General features: G+C 39.1%; 1 protein-coding gene across 2 annotated transcripts in view; it reads right to left on the reverse strand.

Annotated features, from left to right (window-relative positions):
* Positions 1–1,833: 1,833 nt before the first annotated feature.
* Positions 1,834–19,828, reverse strand: part of SLC6A5 (solute carrier family 6 member 5) — a 32,050-nt gene continuing 14,055 nt past the window's right edge. The window contains exons 11-17 of one of the 2 annotated variants that reach the window (XR_003530733.1): positions 18,421–18,533; positions 17,995–18,126; positions 16,671–16,770; positions 11,881–11,981; positions 8,879–9,046; positions 6,233–6,632; positions 1,834–5,514 (exon numbers count right to left, since the gene is read on the reverse strand). Coding sequence is in view for 1 of the 2 variants with exons in the window: in XM_027662230.1 (XP_027518031.1) it covers positions 6,477–6,632; positions 8,879–9,046; positions 11,881–11,981; positions 16,671–16,770; positions 17,995–18,126; positions 18,421–18,533 (770 nt within the window). In the remaining variant the exon portion in view is untranslated. Of the gene's footprint in view, positions 6,633–8,878; positions 9,047–11,880; positions 11,982–16,670; positions 16,771–17,994; positions 18,127–18,420; positions 18,534–19,828 lie in introns of both variants that reach the window. The other variant, XM_027662230.1, reaches the window with a different exon arrangement.

The raw sequence follows: 19,828 nt of genomic DNA on the forward strand, positions 1-19,828 counted from the left end.
TGTTGGAATTTATAATTACATAAATAACTAATAAATGCACCGGAATGAAGCCTTACAAAGAGAAATCATTTGTCTACTTCTTCACCCAGTCATGGAGCAACATCTAAGCTTTTTTTTTTTTTTTTTTAAATTCCCAAACACATGGTCAGCAAATGTTTGAAGACTGAAAAGTCTAAGATAAACTTTACGACTGATTAATCTGTTTGGTATAAGATGTGAGATGTACCCATCAACCCATACCTTGACCACAGGAATTTCAGCACTTAAAGAGTAAAATTATTTTAAACTAAGGACATCTGTGAGCACTGCAATAGAAGACATACCTTTCTTCCAGGTGTTAAGCAACATACATTGGTTTAAAATGTGGTCATGGTGAATCCATACAATCAAGTTAAAAGGGCATGGATTTTTACCCATTCCCATGAGTTTAAAAATTTGATGCCATAGTGCTTAATGATGACAGCAAACAACTGCCTCTTACTCCTAAAAATCGATGTGTTGTATCATTGACTTACAGGGGTTGACTTTGGGTATTTGACAAATTCCATGTGCCTCAGTTTTTCTTTCTGAAAAGGGGATTAATTACACTTACCTGTCTCTCAGGACTCTCATGATGCTCACTGGTAACTTCAGACTTCTCTAAGATACAGTACATCTGTATGTATAATATGAAAAGAATGACTGGAGTCACTGGGTCCTGCCACTCCCTTTGCCCACACATACACACCTCAGAGAAATGCAAGTTTAAAGGCAGAACAAAGTACTTTTTTGGAGGAAAACTGATTACCAGAACTGGTGAAACAATCCTATCTTCAGGATCAGCCCTTGCCTGAAATCATTGCCTTGTGCTACCATATTTGATGCCACATTGTGACATCGTGCTTCAGATGCTGTATTTGGGAGTAGTTTCTCTAAAGGTTGTGTCTGGCAGCAGTGAAACAGGTTGCATCAGTACAATTCCCATAGCAAGCTGCTGGGGAGGGAAGTATCTGCTTAACAAACCAGTGTTGTGGCACACTGCCCTCACCACACCGCAGGAATTCCACTGGAACCGTGTCCTTACATGTTCCTTCTTCACTTGCTCCTCCCTTAAGCCACCCATTTGCATCTACAGCAGATATGAATCTCTATTGTTTTTAACAGTTTTACAACCTTTGGGATGATTGAATTCGTAGGATAAGAAAGATTTAAACAAATCCAGTCAGTCCTCTGCTAAGCAATCCATCATTCCACAAGCTACAGAGCACTCAATAGTTAAGAATCCAGCCATTTAAATGATACTTGTTTCTGCAGCTGGGCAACATCCTCATTTCCCACGAGGGCTCTTTCCAGTTGCTGCTCCATGTTTCTAACAATCAAATGGATCAATTCTGTGGATACCTTAAGGCTATGTGTTAAGTAAGAATGATGTTTGTGGCGTGCGTTGGGTGGGGAAGGAGGTGGTGGAAAAAGAAGCATTTCATTCACCAGAAAAGTTGATGTATTTTCTGTTTTAAACACTGGACATTTATTTAGAGTCTTTAGAGCCCATACATTATTGAATAATTTTAATTTATCACATTCAAATATATTAGGCAAATATATAATACAATAAATTGCATTTGTACACATAAATACAAAATTTGAGGTAGGGCCTCAAGAATAATGATTTCTGAAATTAATAACATACAGCATTATAATATACACTACATGAGATATATACGATGCATCCTTTGTAACATAATATATCTTTTCCACATACAGCTCATGAAAAAATTATAATGATCTGGTTAGGGTACAAATCTTTATCCATAGGCAGCAGTACCCCATAGAATGCCTGTAAATATATATATATATATATTTATATATGACATTACGCAAGTAATTAAGATTTAACCCATCAGCGATGGGTCCGTAATAAAGTGCCATAGGACACAGGGCGCAAATTCTCAGCTGGTGTAAATTGTCACAGCTCCAGACAAAGCTGTGACAATTTATACCAGCCAAGCATCTACCTTACAAGGTAATACTACATAATATAAAGGACAGATAAGAACATGTTTTAGTCAATCAATAATTTTCCTAACAATGGAAGATTGCTATAAGGCAAATGGTTACCTGAAGATGTATCTAGATGCTATGGGCAAACAGAAATATTGCAAGAATTAAGGTCCAGCCTGGTTCTCACATTATGTTAAACCCATCAGGAAAACCTTCTCTCTTTGCAATAGAGTGCCTGAGGGTGACAAAGGCAGAAACCCCAATATCCCTCCCCTCCCCCCTCAAATCATCAACCTGAGTAACTCAGGAATATCAAGCTCTGACCATTTTACAAATACCTTAAGTGCACACCATTCAACTCCAAACCAAGAAACAAGTGTCTCTTACAACAGTTTTATAGCAGAACAGAGAAGCTTTCTGAGATGCCAGCTGTCAAAAGTTCTGCTGCCTACAACCCACAATCCCTACAAGTCTGTCCTTGATTGCAAGAAGAAGTGGAGCTGCAGAATAAGAAACCAATAGGAAAACCAATGACTGCCACACATAACAGGCAACAAGAAATCATATTATCCATACAACTGTACATAACAAACAGACCAAAGGTATTTAAAATCAAGCAGGTGTTGGAATTTGACGGTAAGAGACAGTCACACAACGTATCAGAAGCAATGATCTTCAGTGTGGAGGCACGTCTAATGCAGTCAGTGGAGCAGAACCTAACCAAAAGACTACTTTGACTCAATTGAAACATCATGTAAAGACAATCCAAGTCTTTCTCAATTAAAGGTCATTTTGTTAAACCCTTCTTTTGGAAACAAAGTGCTGCCTTGTCTAGCTGAAACACAGGTTTTGAAAATTGCATATTAAAAACACTAGGGAGACCCCAAAGAATTTGAAGATGGTAAGCATTTGCATTAGGTATAATCTTTAATGCATACGATAATGCATCTCAGCTCATCCAGAAACTCAATTTCAAAGAAAAAAATATGCGTTATAATTTCACCAAATTTAAACATTTTTTACTCACAAGATAGATAGATCTGCAAGTACGTACATCACATTTTTACTAGTATGGCTTTTTCCCCTCCTTTTTTTTTTAAAGATCTTTACTGGTATGTTATTAGTTACTAAATTTATTTTTAGAAAATTATCAAAGTACATGCAAACTTTTCCTAGAATATGGTAAATGAAGTGCATTCCCAAACTTCAAGATTACTTCCATTTAAAGAAGACACTGCTGGTTAATTTAATCTCAACTCTCAGATTTGGCCAGTAAAATATTTTTTTAAAAAGTCTGATGTGACAAAAAAAAAACAAAACTGCTTTTAACAAACAGCGAAAACTTCACATCTTCTGTGATTTTTGTACGCATTTCTCCCCCTTTTCCAAAGGTTTTTGCAAGCCTAGTAATGGGGTCAAAGCTGAAGATAAAGATCAGCTGGAAAAAAAATCACTATCATCTGTTTACAGAGTTTCAAAGTCAAGCCTAATCCTGCGCTAATGACTTACCAGGCACAGGAACAACATCTAAATTAAAAAGCAAGCAGATTAATTACATAAATCATGGAAAGCAATTCAATTGCAATTTCATACGCATTCTGGTTTGGTAATCCAAGCCAAAAGATATCATACCCCAGCAGTACTCCTTCAAATGATAACTCTTTCGTAATTCATGTAGACAGTAGCTGACATCCTTACACTGAGGTAATTTTATTGCAATTAGTTAATCCCAGTTTGTCTTGAGACAAGCTAATAAGTGAAAGGATTCAGTACTCTTAAACTGTTTGAGTGTGTTTTCTTCTTTCAAAAGAGGACCAAATCTGTGGATACTTGTTGTTTTTCAATCACAGTAGTGAGGATAAACTGGCTTGGACTCCAAAAATCAAACCAAGATGCTAAGGAATATTGGCCAAGAGAGGCCTAAAGCAATTTGTCCTGACAAAAAAAGCCTAATTTCTACTAGAGGTACTGACATCAAAAAACAGAATCCTTAGCTTCCTTTCTGCACCCAGGGAAGGTCTCTCAGCCTCACCTAGACGTGGGGACCAAATTTCCAGCTCGTCTTAGTGGACCTTCATGAGATCAGACAAAGCATGGCTTCTGAAACCCGCCTCTGTCAGGAAAATAAAAGCCAGAAGCAAGAATAACAAGTCATTTATTAAGACAGCAGGCGAAGCTGAAACAAGGGGGCACAGCTTTGAGGCAGAGAAGCTCACAGGAGGGTTCTGTCCTGCTGCTGTGTGAGACAGGGACCAGCAAGAGCCCGTGGAGTGGAGATTCGGTGGGTCAGCGTAAAATGTTGCGGAATTTGCCCTCCCTTCCCTGGGTGACAACCCCTGACTGCGCTTCAGTTGTTCTGCACGAGGATTAAAGGTCTCCAGCAGTGCCTAGAACTGGCAACACTAATTGCCCCGTGAAAGAGGAAGTTCAGCAAAATGATTAATATATTTAATATACATATATATATACACACACACACAGAGAAAAGAAGTTAACAATTTGTGAAAGTGTTACTTTAAGGTTTAGTTTTTTGTTTTCTTCAACTGGATGAAACAACACCTACTGATCTACGGACACACATGAACGGAGGATTTACCTGAGACCCTGCAATATGAAGACAGACCGACAAAAGAACAGGATAGAAACAGTCCCCTGAAAGGAAAGAACATTTACGGGCTACTACAGTAGCGTCCAGGGAGGGAAAAAAACTGGATAAACTACTCTAAGCTCATCATCTCTACACTGATTGATAAGATATTTATAGGGACATAAAACATCACTAGCACACACTACATGAACACTGATCACTGTTAAAAAATATCATATATGTATGTATAGGATATAACATACATATGTATAAGATAATAAAGATTACCGTTTTGCCAATTATTGAAGATATATTTTTCTCCCTCATTCTAGTGCATTTACAATAAGTTGGGCTAATTTTCTATTTAGGTAAATAAATGTACTCTTGAAAAGCTCTATTTTTCACTCCACCCAATAGGTAACAAAACTATTTTAATCTAGTATTCATATCACTGCTTATATCTGATTTCTAAAATATAATGCTTTAGAATGTCCTACTGCTATGCAATGTTATAATGGCCATCTACTAGATTGTCCTCTCACCTCAACTCTTGTATTTTGTATATCTAAGGTTGCAACCATGTGGATGACTGCAGTGGTTAATTACTGTGGATTTTGGTTTTTTTTGTTTAATGAAAATGTTTTAATGTAAAGAAAACTCCTATTCACATTTCAGAGAGAATACTGCTTCGAAGAATTTATGTGTTATATATATAATATATAGACCAGTGGGGTCCTGCTATTTCCCCCTTGGCTGAAAGAGAAGAATACATCATCTGAAGGTTATAGGTTATATAAAGATGTTTATAGGCAAATGAACAGGGAGTCACAAAGTTGAACAGCACATCTAACTTCTAATAACTGTTTTCAGGTGGTAACTAGACTACACTTACCACTCTAAGAATACAAAGTTAGGCACAAATTATATGATGGCTTCTTGAGGAGATACTGTAAACAAAAGCAGAGAAACAAGGAAAATTATGTTCAGAGTATTGAAGTGAGTAAAAACACAGTTGCACTTCTTGCAGAACAAGTTTTCAGACACACTGTAAAACTCAGGCATTTCTAATTGAAGTGACAGATATCAAGTTATTGAAAGAAACATGTGACAGTACTTTAAACAGTGATGCCCATACACCTCATTCTGGCACTATTTCCAAACCATTTCTAGACTCAGATGCATTTTAGTCCCAGTCTCAACTGACTAGTTTTTTTTTTTAGTTAGTTCTTATTTTTCTACCTGAAAAGATTAAATGGATTATCATGTTTCTTTTCTGTCCCCGCATATTACTTCCTGGTGTGCTGTTCACACAGTCTCCATTTGTTTACATAACATAACAATTCCTCAAAGATGGCATAAATTATAAAAGAAGTGAGCAGACATGATGGGGCAAGGTCTGCTGTCAGGGTAGAAAAAGCAACCCCACTTTTCACAGGAGCCGTATGCTGGATTTACACCAGGACTACAAGAGATCCCCTTCTTTGCTCACTTCCAGCCCATCTGAGGGCTGAATCTTCCTTTGAATACACTGGTGGTAAAATCCTAGTCCCATCATAGCCATCTGTTATGAGGATGCTTGTGGGAAATGGGTCAAATCCTGCACATTGTTTCCTTTAAAGATTTTTCAATTCAGTTTTGTTTATTCCTACATCACTGGTATGTCACCTGTCACACACTGTGGTTTTGCTGTTTCACTGGGTACAGAACATCTCACGGGCATCACCTACACCTGGAAGTGGTCTAGCTAGGTCGTCACTATGGCATGCAACAGTAAATCCTACTTTCCTAGACAACCACTTCCAGGCACTGTGGAAAAGAAAAGAAGAAACAGTGGGGGAACAAAATGGAAAAAAAGAAAAACGTATCAGAACAGGCTGACAATGTTATTGCCACCCATTACTAATAATTATTAGCATTGTGTCCCCAGTTCCATATCCTTCACTGGCAGTTTAAGTCCCAGGGAGGAGGTTCCCAGTGGATCAATCATGTTCATGTAGCGTTCACCACGGTGCTTGGCCAAGAACGGACCCCAGTCAGGCTGTGGGGAGCACACCAGCTTGAGTCGCTGCCACATGGGGGAGAGAAAAGAGAGTCTCATTTGATGTTATTACAAGAATTACAATGCAGAAGAAATGAGGATAAGCTCATTTAAGATTATTGATGATGGCCCTGCAATGCTCAGCATTTGTTTTGCACAAAGTTTTCAAGATTAATAGAGGATAAAGTGCCCAGATTTTAATTATGCATTCTCCCCCACACCATATGAGGGGAGCTCAGAACCACTGCTACAGATTGCAGAGCTCTCTTACTGAAGGACATGTGCACAATTATTTAGCCCAGTGGTCTAAGCTCTGGGTAACTGCATTAAAATAATTGGATTTCTGTTTAGCATATTTCCCAAAAGTATACAGATGACCAAAAAGTAGTATATCACTATGAATGAACAAAGATTTTAATTTTGAGATGTTTCATTTCTATCTGCAGGAAAAAAGAAAGAGGAGAATGCTAACCTGGCAAACAACAAAAATTTTCTAATCTTTCTGCTGATTTCCTCATTGAATATATAATTTGATCGGTGCATTCAGAGATAAAAGGGAAAGAAAACATATTTCTGATGACTTAAGAGGGAACAATTATATGTTTATTACCTAATAAAGTGGATCAGACCTCTCTATCAGTTATTTTAATCTCTGCTTAATTACCAGTTTGCAACTCTTACCTCTCAAATCAACCATAATAATTTTATGCAACAGACTCAGTATTGAGGAAATACCAGGCTACAGCTGAAATAGCTTCAGCAAAAGCCCCTTCAAAACAGATCCAACTCTTGGGTGTTCCTTTGGGTGCACAACTGAAGAGACAGTAAGAAAAGCACCCTAGTTTTGTGGCAATATATACACCAGTGTGACACATTAGAAGTTTTGAAGGAGAACAATTTTCTCAGTGAGAGGAGTTCATGAGACAATGAACAAGTAAATCTAATTCCACATTAGCTCATTCCCAAAAGGAGTAGTTGTCTCCTGACCTGTGCACTCCAATGTGCTCTACACAAGGGCTGAATGGCCCTTTAGAGAAGTGACCTGCTACAAACCATGTGCCTGGATGCCTTCCCTGGGGTGTCCCACCACTATGAAAATTCCTATCTCATGAAATTCTTTTGCAGAGTCTTGGTCTTTTCCCTCAGGCATGTGTAGTGTGGCATATTGAGAGACCAAAAAGATGATGCTCTTTTAGTACATTTTCTCTCCTTTTCATTTTTGAAGCATAAAACAGCCCCGATGGGTTTTGCAGGAAAGCTGAACTGCAAAAGTGGCTACGGAAAGGGGAGAGAGCGTCTGTTCCTTCTCCCAGGGAGGGAACAGCGCAAGCAGCATGCAGTGACGAGAAGACAGAGCTGAGAAAGCCTCAAAGACCTCAAATAAGAGCATTGAGCTTCCTCAGAAGACATGGTGAGGGCAATAAAGGGATGAAATGCTGATATGAGAAACGTATTGCTGTACCACACCCTGTAAGGAACTGAGGAGCCTACAGGAAGGGGACAGGGTATGATGTGGGTGGCAGGCAGAGACAAGGTACAGAGATGGAGAGCAGAAGGTGATCACCACATTTCTGGAGCAGTGGGGGGAAGTGTCAGGAATCTGATTTGCAAAATAAACAGGTTAAGCAGGGTAAAAATAAAGTGCCAGCTGGAATTATTCTAAGCCCAGGTGTCAGGAAGGATCAGCTTATTCAAGAAAAATAAAGAGATGAAGAAAGGTAAAGCAAAGATTGCCAGCTAGGTTTTATAACGAGTAGTTTGAGATGTAGAGCAGGAGGTCTCTTCATATTTTATTCCTGCGAGTGGCGCAACCTTCTGAAGCACATCCGGATGACTCCAGAACCCAACCATCCCACACTTTGCAAACAGGCAGCTTCTGATTGACATCTCCTAGTGCTGATTGCCAGGGTCCCTGCAGCACAATACACACCAGCAGTTGGTGCTTCCTACGTCTGTACACTGCTTTTGCAAAAAGGCCAACAAAGCTAGAACAGCTTTCTCCCAGTAAAGCCATACCAGCATTCATGAAACCCCTCCTAGATTTTAAAAAAAAAAAAAAATCACTCCACAGTTTAGGAGCATTTTGTTGAGGAGTGAGGAATAGAAGGTCTACAACTTAAATCAACTGAGCTTCTCTTTGCAACACAATAACTAGTTTACCAGAAAGTAATCTTAGCACTATTAGACATTCAATATCACAAAAATCAATGTAAAATAAAAGAGACAGTCTCCTGCAACAGCATTTGTAAAGACCAAAAAGGCAGAAGAATTACCTCAATGAATTTGCCTGGGGCTAGATGCATTTTTATCACAAACATAACTGGGATCCAGATGACTGAGCAGGCCAGCATCAGCCACCCGAGCACCATGGACCAGCCGGGGTAGTGGTAAGCTCCATAAGTCATCGGCTCCCACTGGTAAAAGCTGAAGCAGAGGATGAACTGGAAACAAGAAAGGAAAACAAATATGTTTGAATAAGCAAAACAAGCCTGCTATGCAACAAATGGTAGGTATCCACACACAGAGTTGGAATATATGGAATACAGATAAAAGCACATACACCTAAGGCAGGGCGCTGCCACAAGCTATAATAAACAGCTCAGAGCCTGAATCTAATGAGTTCCAAGGAAATCCTGCAAAATCCCACAAAAATCACTGTATTCATGCCAGAAGAATTGAAATTAGAATCTTCTCCCTGGAGTAATGTGCTTTATTACATGGTCTATTGGCAGTTTTACCTAATGTGATTATGCTAAGTTACTCCATTTCACTTACTGTATGAACAGCAATACATCTGCTTACATTTGTGCATAATTCAGTAACTTTTGGGAAATGCCTGTGCTTGCAATAATTGCGCACAGAAGATTTATAGAAGTATAACTAGGTGAAGGCACATATAAAAATGATCGGTTTTTATTTCCAGAGATGTGGAGTCTAATGAAAGTCTAATATTAGGCTGTTCAAATGTATCAAATATTAGCTTTACAGAAGCAATAATAGAAAAGAATTTATTGCTTGGTTTTGCTTTGTCTGTTTCCATTGCATAAAAATTGAATTATGACTGATCAGTGTCAATTTATTTCTCACTGCAAGTTCATTATATATTGCATTTGGAGAGAACAACAACAGAACATGCAAGTTTGGAAAACAAACACAGTCAGTTCAGATTTGTTTTCGTTAAGAAACAACATAATTTCTAGTCGAAAGTGTCCCTACCCATGGCAAGGGTTTGAAACTAGGTGGTCTGTAAGGGCCCTCCCAACCCAAACCATTCTGTGATTATATGACTTGTAGGAATTATTCAACACTGCTGTGAAATGATGAGTTTTTAAAACTCTACACAAATACTGATGGCTTGCTGCATATGTGGTCCAGGCTTGAGGACTTCCAGGTGGAAGCACGTGCTCTCAAACAGCAAATGCTGGTAAAGGAAGGCTTTGTTGTTTTGTGCTGATTTATCAAACTGAAAGCTTTTAAAATGGCTGAAGTAATTATTTCATTCTTGTGCCCCCAAAAAAAAATAAATTATGTGCAGTCACAGATTGCACCTGCACTTGGGCTAAAACATAAAGGAAACACTCTGATGGAAATCTTAGATATAGTTATTAGGTTTGGACTACAAATCTAGGCAGTAACTGTAGATACAGTTATTAGACTTGGAGAAAACACGCAGAGTAATGGCAAAATTGAGAATGTGACGTCCTTTTTGACTGAACGGAGACCTATATACGAAGTGAGTGTTAAGCCAATTCGAAGGAAGGTGTTTGAAAGGAGGTGGGCATAAAAACCAAGGGAAAGGAAGAACAGCAACAAACCAAACACGCTCCGATCTATTCCAGGAGCTGCTTTCCCTGCCTCGGCCGCCGCCGCCGCTGTCCCGCAGCGCCACCTGCAGGCACCGCGGGGAAGCGCCGCGCTCGGCCCGGGCCGGGAGGGGCTTCTCCGGCTACTGGGGGCCACGTTCCTTCATTGCCTCGGCTCGGAAGCGTTTGTAAACAACCCTTTTTCCAACAGACCCTTTTTCCTTTGGCTTTTCTTCTCTTTTTTTTCCTCTTTTTTTCCCCCCACCTTTTTACATTTTTCCCCTCTTTTTATCTCCTCTTTCCCCCTTTTTCCTCATTCCCCCTCTTTTTATCTCCTCTTTCCCCCTTTTTCCTCATTCCCCCTCTTTTTATTTCCTCTTTCCCCCTTTTTCCTCATTCCCCTCTTTTTATTTCCTCTTTCTCCCTTTTTCCTCATTTTCCCCCTTTTTATTTCCTCTTTCCCCTTTGTTCCCTTTTCATTTCCCCCCTTTTTATTTCCTCCCTCCCCTTTGTTCCCTTTTCATTCCCCCCTTTTTATTTCCTCTTTCCACTTTGTTCCCTTTACATTTCCTGCCTTTTTATTTCCTCTTTTCCCCTTTGTTCCCTTTTTCTTCATTCCCCCCTTTTTTCTTCCTCTTTTCCCTTTTATCCTCTTTTTCTCATTTCCCCCTTTTTCTTCCACTTTTCCCCTCATTCCCCCTTTTCTTCCTTTATCCTCATTTCTCCCCCTTTTTTCTTCCTCTTTTCTCCTCTTTCCCCTCTTTTCCTTTTTTCATCATTCCCCCCACTCTTTTCTTCCTCTTTCCCCCATCTTTCTTTCTTTTTCTCCTCTTGTTCCCTTTTTCTCCTCTTTTCCCACCTTCTCTCTCCTTTTTTCACCTCTTTTCTCCCTTTTTCCCTCTTTTCTCCCTATTTCCATTTTTCCACCCTTTTTTTCCTTTCTTCATTTGTTTTCTTTTTTCCCCTAGAGAAACTAAAAGCTTTATATTTCTTATCCAGAACGCACCTATTTCCACCTTTGCAGCAGTACCTCCACCTTTGCAGCTAAACCTCTGTCACTCAAATTTCCATCTCAGCCTTTCCAAATCATCTCTCCTGGATTAGTTCATGACTCAATAAAATGGTCTTTCCTTCACCCAACCTGACAGCAGACAGGAGGATCATGACCTTTCCTTTCCCTATACATACACACACATATACATACACTGTGCAATAATGTGTCACAGGACCATTTTGCAGGGACAGGAAAGGCCACCACAGCAGCATGTGGAAACTCATCACCCCTCTCCACCAAAAATACCATTACTTACACTCTGTTCCTATTACATACACATGTAAGAACACAAGCACTTGTGTTTAATTAGCTGCATTCAAGTTCTAATTACTACCACTTAGAAACATCATGAATGATGAACAAACAACAACAAAACTCTTTGGAGAAGACATTAAATTATTTTTCTTTTTTTGCTTACTGTTAAAATAGTCGGGGTCACAAATGCCCAACAGACTCTCCAGAATTTACTTGGCTGGAATCCAATCATCATTTCTATATCTTCACAAAATCTTTGCAATCCTGTAAACAGCAAATGTAAAAGCAATTAGGTGTGAAAGAAACCAACTGCAATTTGCAACAGGGCTCTGGTGCCCTCCCTTGTGCCTAATTACGAAAACAAACTCCGATTTGTTGGTTGAAAACTTCTGTGGAGGATCCAACTACACAGTAAAAAATGGGACTAATGTGGTGGGAACCATTCCAATAAAATATTTACTTCTTGAGGATTAAAGCAAAATTGAGCTTTTACATGGAGGTCAGGTGTTTGGTTAAAGCGGTAATAGTATGTACAGGGTAGCTACAATTATTTGTATAATTATTTGTAGACTTGTTTTATTTCACTATGAAGACTAGTCTTATTAATATCTGTACACCTGCTTTACCACAGACAATATTTGAGCTTCTCTATACCTGCTACATGACTGGATTACAACTGCGTCCTTTCCCAGCAATGCCATGTGGGTGGAAAAAGTGTGCTGGCCAGGAGCTGATATTATTCCCTGTTAGTTATTAGTAATTCAGATATTAGTAATTTATAAAAAAATAATAAAAACAAATTTGAAATTGATTCCAGCCTTTCTAATTATAGTAAGAAGAGAGAGGCCTGGGGTCCAAGCCTAAGCTCACAAATGTTTAAAATTTGGGCCAATTTTATCTAAATTTTATAAAGCATTCTATCTAACTTTCATGATGTGGGGACAGCTTAAATATTGGAGAAAATGCACTGAGTAGGGTAAGAAATGCTTGAACAAAAGTAATATACTACTTCATGTTCTTATTAGACACTGCAGGGTATAAGAAGGGATAATCCTTAGGCTTGATGCATCTAATTTGGAAGCCTTTCTGTTGGTATCAAGGAGAAATAAATCTAACCTCCTGACTGTTCCAAGAATCAAGAAGGTAAAAAAATAGCAATGGTTCATTATTCAGTGTCTTCTGATGCAGCTTGAAGAAAGCAACAGGGGTGGGTGGTGTTTGGGCAGCCCTAAAGGCCCAACTCAGGCAGATAGCACGTGAGAGAAAAGCTCAAGAACCAGGTTATGATAACAAACAGAGAAGAAAAATCCAGAAATTAAACAGTGAGATGGTATTGCAAGAACTGAATTTAGGGAAGAGGAAAAAATTACAACCTGCAGCGGATGTAAGCTTAAAAAACTAAGCCAAGGTGAGCCAGATGTCACATTTTTTTCAGTGACTGTAGTTTCTCTCCCTCTCTTTCTCTTCTCTACTGACTACAGTAAATTTTCTTTTTCAGAAAGCCTCTTCTCTGTAAAATACATGTAATTTTTATTACCCATGGAATCACTACTTCAGCACCAGTCTGAATCGTGGTGTCCTTCTCTATTTTGTAATAGACCAAATATGACCTCCAAGGTCATTATGTGACAGACCTGAGAGGATATTTTTGCTGCAACTGAACGATTTGTCCCTGTGTTTTATTTACCTGCAGCGAGCTCTGAGGGAGATTCTCACACAGCAGCCAGTCATGTGCTGTGCTGGGGACAAAGTTCATTTTAAACTAATTGCAGCAGCACAAGATACAGGCTGATGGGTCTTTCCACCAAGTTTAAATCTTATTTAAAGTCTCTACTCCAGCCACACTTGCTGCTGCAAATAAGAGATACCTGAGAGTTACCCGGGGCTTCTGCCTCCAAAATTCATGCGAGTTTCATGTAAATCTGCACAGATTTGCTTCAAACTCCAATTAAAAAAATCAGTTCCTTCTTGGAATCATCAGCACATATTCACAGCTTAAGGCACTTTTAAATATTAGCAGTTCAGAAGTCAAATGCATGGAAGCAGATACAGGGATTACACAGTACTTATCTCTTTCCAGTGAAAGTTCCACAGAAAAATGAGAGGAATGCTTTGGTTAACAGAACACCGATTTATTACTCTTTTTTAAATCCTAGTAAATCTGGTCTCCTCTCAGATCAGCCAGGCCTGCTGAATAACTTTGGGAAATAAACAGTACATGATATTCCATACCTGATTTCTCCTTCCCTAAAGTAGAATGATGTATTCACAAGTGCTGCAGATATAAAAGCCATTTAAAAAGGAGCCTGCAAACCCAGTCAGACAACTACTTTGTTATTCTGCTACAGGTAAAATGTTCAAAATTACTAATGACTCTTACAAACACATTGCAGCAGTTACCACTCACTCTTACAACAAACCTTCTCACAAAAATAGACAGTCAAAAAACAGATCTAGAAGGAGCACAAAGTTTACAGTCATATATTTTCAGCTTTTGACAATGTTTTGCTCAAATATGAGGATTTTTGTCTTTAGCCTCACGTTACAAAATGCAACAGTGGGAATTATGCTGATGATTAAATTAATTCCCCCAGCTCTTAGCTGTTCTTTACCAACCATGCATCATAATCTAAATAACTGGAGAATAAACATTTCTACCAGCATGGGAAATAAAAAGCTGCATTTGGTTGGTTTGTGGAGCACTGACTCTATTGAAAAAATAAGTGATTACAAGGAAATAACCAAGTGTGTCCCTTTTTAATTTAAAAATCTCAACAAGCTCAGCAAGTAGAACATGTAACAAGAACTAAAGACAAATTTATTTCATCATAAAAGCGCCTGCCACTATTGTGCCAACCTGCTTGCCATGAAGAGTACAAGTACACAGAGAAAGGTGTCAGTGGAGTGTAAAACAGCAGTTGTCAGAGCTTGAAAATATATTATGTCAATTTTAAGCATTGCTTGAAGGAATATAACCAGAGCAGCAGCTTTGCTTGTATTTACAACACACAAATTGCAAATGTACAGGATGTACTCCTATGAACAGTCCTTACAAAAGTAGCTTTAACACAGTAGAAGTAGCTCTGGTACATTAGTCAAGCAGATAATTATTGTAAAGTAAATCTTTCCTTTGTCATCTAAAAGACTGGAACCTCCTTAGTCCAGCAAATGGTTAATTACAGGGAATAATCTTTGAAAGAGTTTATAGTAAAGGCTTTACCCAGATCTGTTGATGAACAACCAGTTGGCACAGAAAGTATGGAAGGAATAATTTGTAACTTGTCAGTTCTTTTCCACATCTGATTACAATGAAGTAACATCTAACTAAAAAAACCTTTTTCCTCTATTCAAGTCCTTCCTTTGCAATGCTGTAACTGTTTGAATATTGGTTTATATTTTTAATTAAAGTTAGTGTTTTAAGGGACACCGAATTTGCTGTGCAAAGCAGACACAAGCCAGAGCAATTTTTTGCTTCCAAGCCTGATAAAATGTCATTCCACAAAGGCAGGTTTGCAGTGCTTCTGCCACACAGTGTTCAGAGGAGGAACAGAATCAGTACCTGCTCCCTATTACCTTCATCCTTGTTTAAAAACATACACAACAAAGAAACTTTACAGAATTAAGTAGTTTTTAAAATATTAAAAATATTTCAAGCATTACAGCATCGTTCAGGTATGCTCTCAACAAACTGAGGAGCAGAAGAAAGGCAAAAAGAAAACCCAACAAACCCTTATATTCTTCTTGAGCATACTCACTTATCTCTTAAGGAATTGTATTGATTTTAGAGAAGCTGGGTTTCGTTTCACGTCTAAGCCAACTCTAATCAAATTACTTATATTCCAGGGGCATAAAAAAACCCTGCAAGAATTTTGATTAACCAGAAGACAACTGGTCAAAATCAACTCTTCTCCTTGTATTTTGAGTTTTTCCATCATATTCTGTAACAATAGTCGTCTGACTTAGCTTCCAACCACTCAGGCTTGCTCACTGGATTAGGTGTCAGTGGAGATAAAATACACTGCTTTATTTCCATGAAATTAGAGAAAACAAGAAAGGGCTGATTCCCTGTCCTGTCTAGAATGTTTATGTCTCAAGCAAGAGCAATAAATTCTGCATTTGTTGAATTTTGTACTATTTTTTTAAAGCACTTAAGTTACAGAGTGGACTCCGCAAAACAGGTAGATGTAAGTATTCAGTGCACGGAACCAGAACCTAAGGTCATGCTGCTATATATGCACCTTCAACAGAACATCTGGGATTTTTATGCCCAGCTGATATAAACTGCATAATTCATTCTTGCACACAGCAACAGCAGAAACAGCCTTATCTTTGTCACTTTTCACACTGAGATTCATATCCCCTTTTGCTTTTGAAGGCAAGTCTGAACTGGCAACACTACACTCCAGACACAAGTTAATCATCTGGTATGTAGGGAGATCTTCACATTTCCAAGACTCAGCCTCCTGAAAACACATCCTGAAAGCTTGGAAGCACATCACCAGCTGGTATCAACTGTTGTAGCTACAGCAGCATCATGGTAATTGCACTGCTTTATACCAACTGAGGATCTTCCTCACAATTCATGTGCATCAGCATGGATCAATATAGCTGCTATTACCACCAGGGATAATTAGTCACTCTGAGAAGCTGCATAGTCTTGAGTCTGTGTTATGGACAGATAGTGTCACTAACTGCTTAGTCTCTTCTTAGACTCATCTCTAAGCATCAGCTTTAAGCTATTGATGGAAAAGGACTTGAGACTTTTGAGTCTTCTGAATACATTTATTTGAAGGTATCCTATGGTAATGAGGTCCTATCATTCTTTGTCCAAAATAAGAGAACTTTGAGGCTTTTTATTAAAAAAAAAATACTCCTTTCCCTAAGAACTTCACTTTATCATATGCTAAAATGTTACTTCGACATAGGCTGTCCAGTAACAGTATTTTTTCTTACCGTAGATATAGGAAACTCCAACGAGCTCAAAGATGGCAATAATGACAAGAGAGTAAGAAGCTGCATAAGTGTCCACAAGCTGTAACATATACATTCCACCCTAAGGAAAAAGAGATAAAAGAGCCATCACTTGTGGCATTGAGGTAGGCAGAGCGGAGAGGAACAGGAGCCAAATCAGCATCCAAACATCGACCTGACTCAGGCTTGTGCTGCACTACACTTCCTTCCTTCTGGCTGAATGAATATCAAATCCAACAAGAAAAAAAGCAGATGGTACCCCTGATTCTGGTAGCCAACACAGCTTGGGAAGACTTCGGCTTCAGTCCTTTAAGACTGAACCGCCATCAGACCTTCCACTTGTAGTGTCTCTAACCCATAATACTACATGAAAAGCAAAATCACCTTTGAAACCAGAACTACCCTAATAACAAGTCCAGTTCATCTATTTGGAAAGGATATGTTGTCCTATCTCCAGGGCAGAGGTTAAGCAGCATAATTCAAGTGAAGGAACGACTGAATCCATCCCAGGTTTTAGAACAGTGAAGCTGGGCTGGTAGGGGATAAGGTAAGGGGAGAGAGAAAGGGAAAAAAGAAGACGGAAAAATAGTAAAATTTTGTGCATCTTGTCTTGAAATTGATGAGTTTATAATGTTGGACGTATTAGTGAAGAGAGGACACTGAAGATTATCAATGGTAGATGGGAATTCCATTGTCAATTGCTCAGTTTGCCAAGACTGTCAGCATATGTCTAATCGTGGAGGAAAGGCACCCCAAACAGGTTACATGTTTATATGACATACAAAGTTGCAGTTTTTTCCTTAATTCATAGAATAGGTTGGGTTGGAAGGGACTTTAAAATGATCTTGTTCCAACCTCCCTGCCATGGGCAGGGACACCTTTCACTATCCCAGGTTGCTCAAAGCCCCGACCAACCTGATCTTGGACACTTCCAGAGATGGGGCAGCCACAGCTTCTCTGGGCAACCTGTGCCGGGGCCTCACCACCCTCACAGGAAATGATTTCTTCCTAATACCTAAACTAAACCTGTCTTCTGTCAGTGTAGATTGAATACCTAGTTTACATTACTGCTTTGAAGATGTTTGACTAGGGAAAATTTTAAAAATCTGATTCCCAGAAAGATTTGAACAGCAGAGTCTTATAAGTGTATCTCAGTCAGAGTAACCATTAAAAAAAAGGCTTTCAGACTCACCCTGTGTCCTATGTGGCAGAACTCAGCTAAATCTTTTGCAACTTGTGAAGGAGGAAAACGGCCACCAGAGGGGGATTGGGGACAGACGGTGATGCTCAAAGGCAGTGTTATTACCTGAGTGATCATAGGAAATCCCATGATGAAAAAGGACACGCAGCACCCAAGAGTGAACAGTGCCTTGTGTGTACGTAAGTACTTGGGGAACTCATCTGAAACAGAGGTCACAATAGTCTCGATAGTGGCAAACTGGAAGACAAAATGAAAGGATTCATTTCAGTGCACACAGTGTACACAAAGCGGTCCAGCTAGATGTAAAAGAAAATAAGAGAGCATTTTGAATCCTAGGGAACATTTTGAATCCTAAGTGTTAAATGCTCAGATGTCAACACCAAAGCTCTGCCCAAATGATTTTAGCATTGATGGCATTACTTCATTCCTCTCTTTGGAAACTGGTTCACTGCCCACATAGAAAATAGCAATTAACCTCATGGTCCCCCAGATAAACAAATAGGAAAAGAGCGGGACACAAAAGCAGTTTACCATGGTGTCTAATCCAAGAGTTAGAAGCATCAAAAAGAATATTATGGCCCAGAAGGGAGAGAGAGGAAGCCTCGTTAAGGCTTCTGGGTAAACCACAAAAGCAATTCCAGGACCTAGAAACAAGAAAAATAAAGGTTATCAGGTTCAGTCTCTCTTATTTAGAGAAAGATTTAAGCATCACAGAATTTAGCCTCACCTGGTTAATCTCTATTTTCACTGTAAGATTCAAATCACTTATTTGCTCCTACTTTCCAAGCAGAATACATATGGAATGAATATACCAATATACTGGACCAAACAAATTAAAAAAATAAGCAACAGTTGCATTGTGCAGCTATGTTTCTGTTCTGCTCTGTGATCAAATTCCTGCCAACTACCAATCCAGCCCTAGGTCAACATGGCAAACACCCACAGCCTCAGTGCTGCCTCAAGGATGAATGGAAAAGCAAAAATCCTTCTTCTTTAACTCATCAGCACACAGTCAAATGAGAAGCAGAGAACAAAAAAGACGCCCAGACGTGATACCAGACACAAGGTAATAACTACTGTGAATCTAAAAAAATCCACAAGAAAACCTGAAATAACACAGAACACAAAAAAAATAAGGAGCTGGGGGTTTTTAAAGCGTTAACCAGGAGTTTCCCATTCTTTTTTGGTTTGATATATTGGGCTTTAATTTCTGTCAAGTGTAAAGGAAAAGCATTTTTACAAGTGTGTTCAGAGTTGACTGGGAGCAAAGGCTGCAGGAATGCAGTGTCAACATTACAGTAGATGGCACTTCTCTACTCATCTCAGCTAAAGGAATTCCCACTCCCAACACTCGGAAAGGTGTTTCCTGCCAGGCAAGATACAAATGAGAGCCAAGTTGTACTGATGCCTCATGGTAAAAGAATGGGCTCCCCACTAACTCTGCCTTGGCTGTTTCTGATCTAATCATTGCACCCCAGTTCCTCCAGCCCCACAGCTGCTTCTGTTCAAGAGACAACTGCTATTTGCTCACGTACTGAGGAAAACACAGTTTTAGCAGCACGTCACATCATCTCCTCAGGCAACATGTGGAGTGTTTGGGGTTCCTTCTGAACAAAAGGCAAATACAAGACTTAGCAACACAGTACAAAAAAAGACAAACCCAACACTGTATGTGACTCAATGTTGCTGCCTTTAAAATGTGCTGCAGAAAAAATGACTTTTTGAAATAAGAAGGGGCAGGTAGAACTACTATATATTTACAAGCACTTCTTTCACCTCTTGATTAAATATTTCTTCTTGATTATTAGAGACAGGGGCTCTCTTTACAGCAGATTCCTGCATGTGAAAATTTAATAAAGTCTCAGAATAATGAGTTCCCATTAATCCCACTTTCAGAAAAAGTTAAATTAGAGAATATTAAACTGCACATCTTTCCATG

Source organism: Corapipo altera, unplaced genomic scaffold, assembly GCF_003945725.1.
Source record: "Corapipo altera isolate COAL_440 unplaced genomic scaffold, ASM394572v1 RXGC01000072.1, whole genome shotgun sequence".
Classification (NCBI taxonomy): domain Eukaryota; kingdom Metazoa; phylum Chordata; class Aves; order Passeriformes; family Pipridae; genus Corapipo; species Corapipo altera.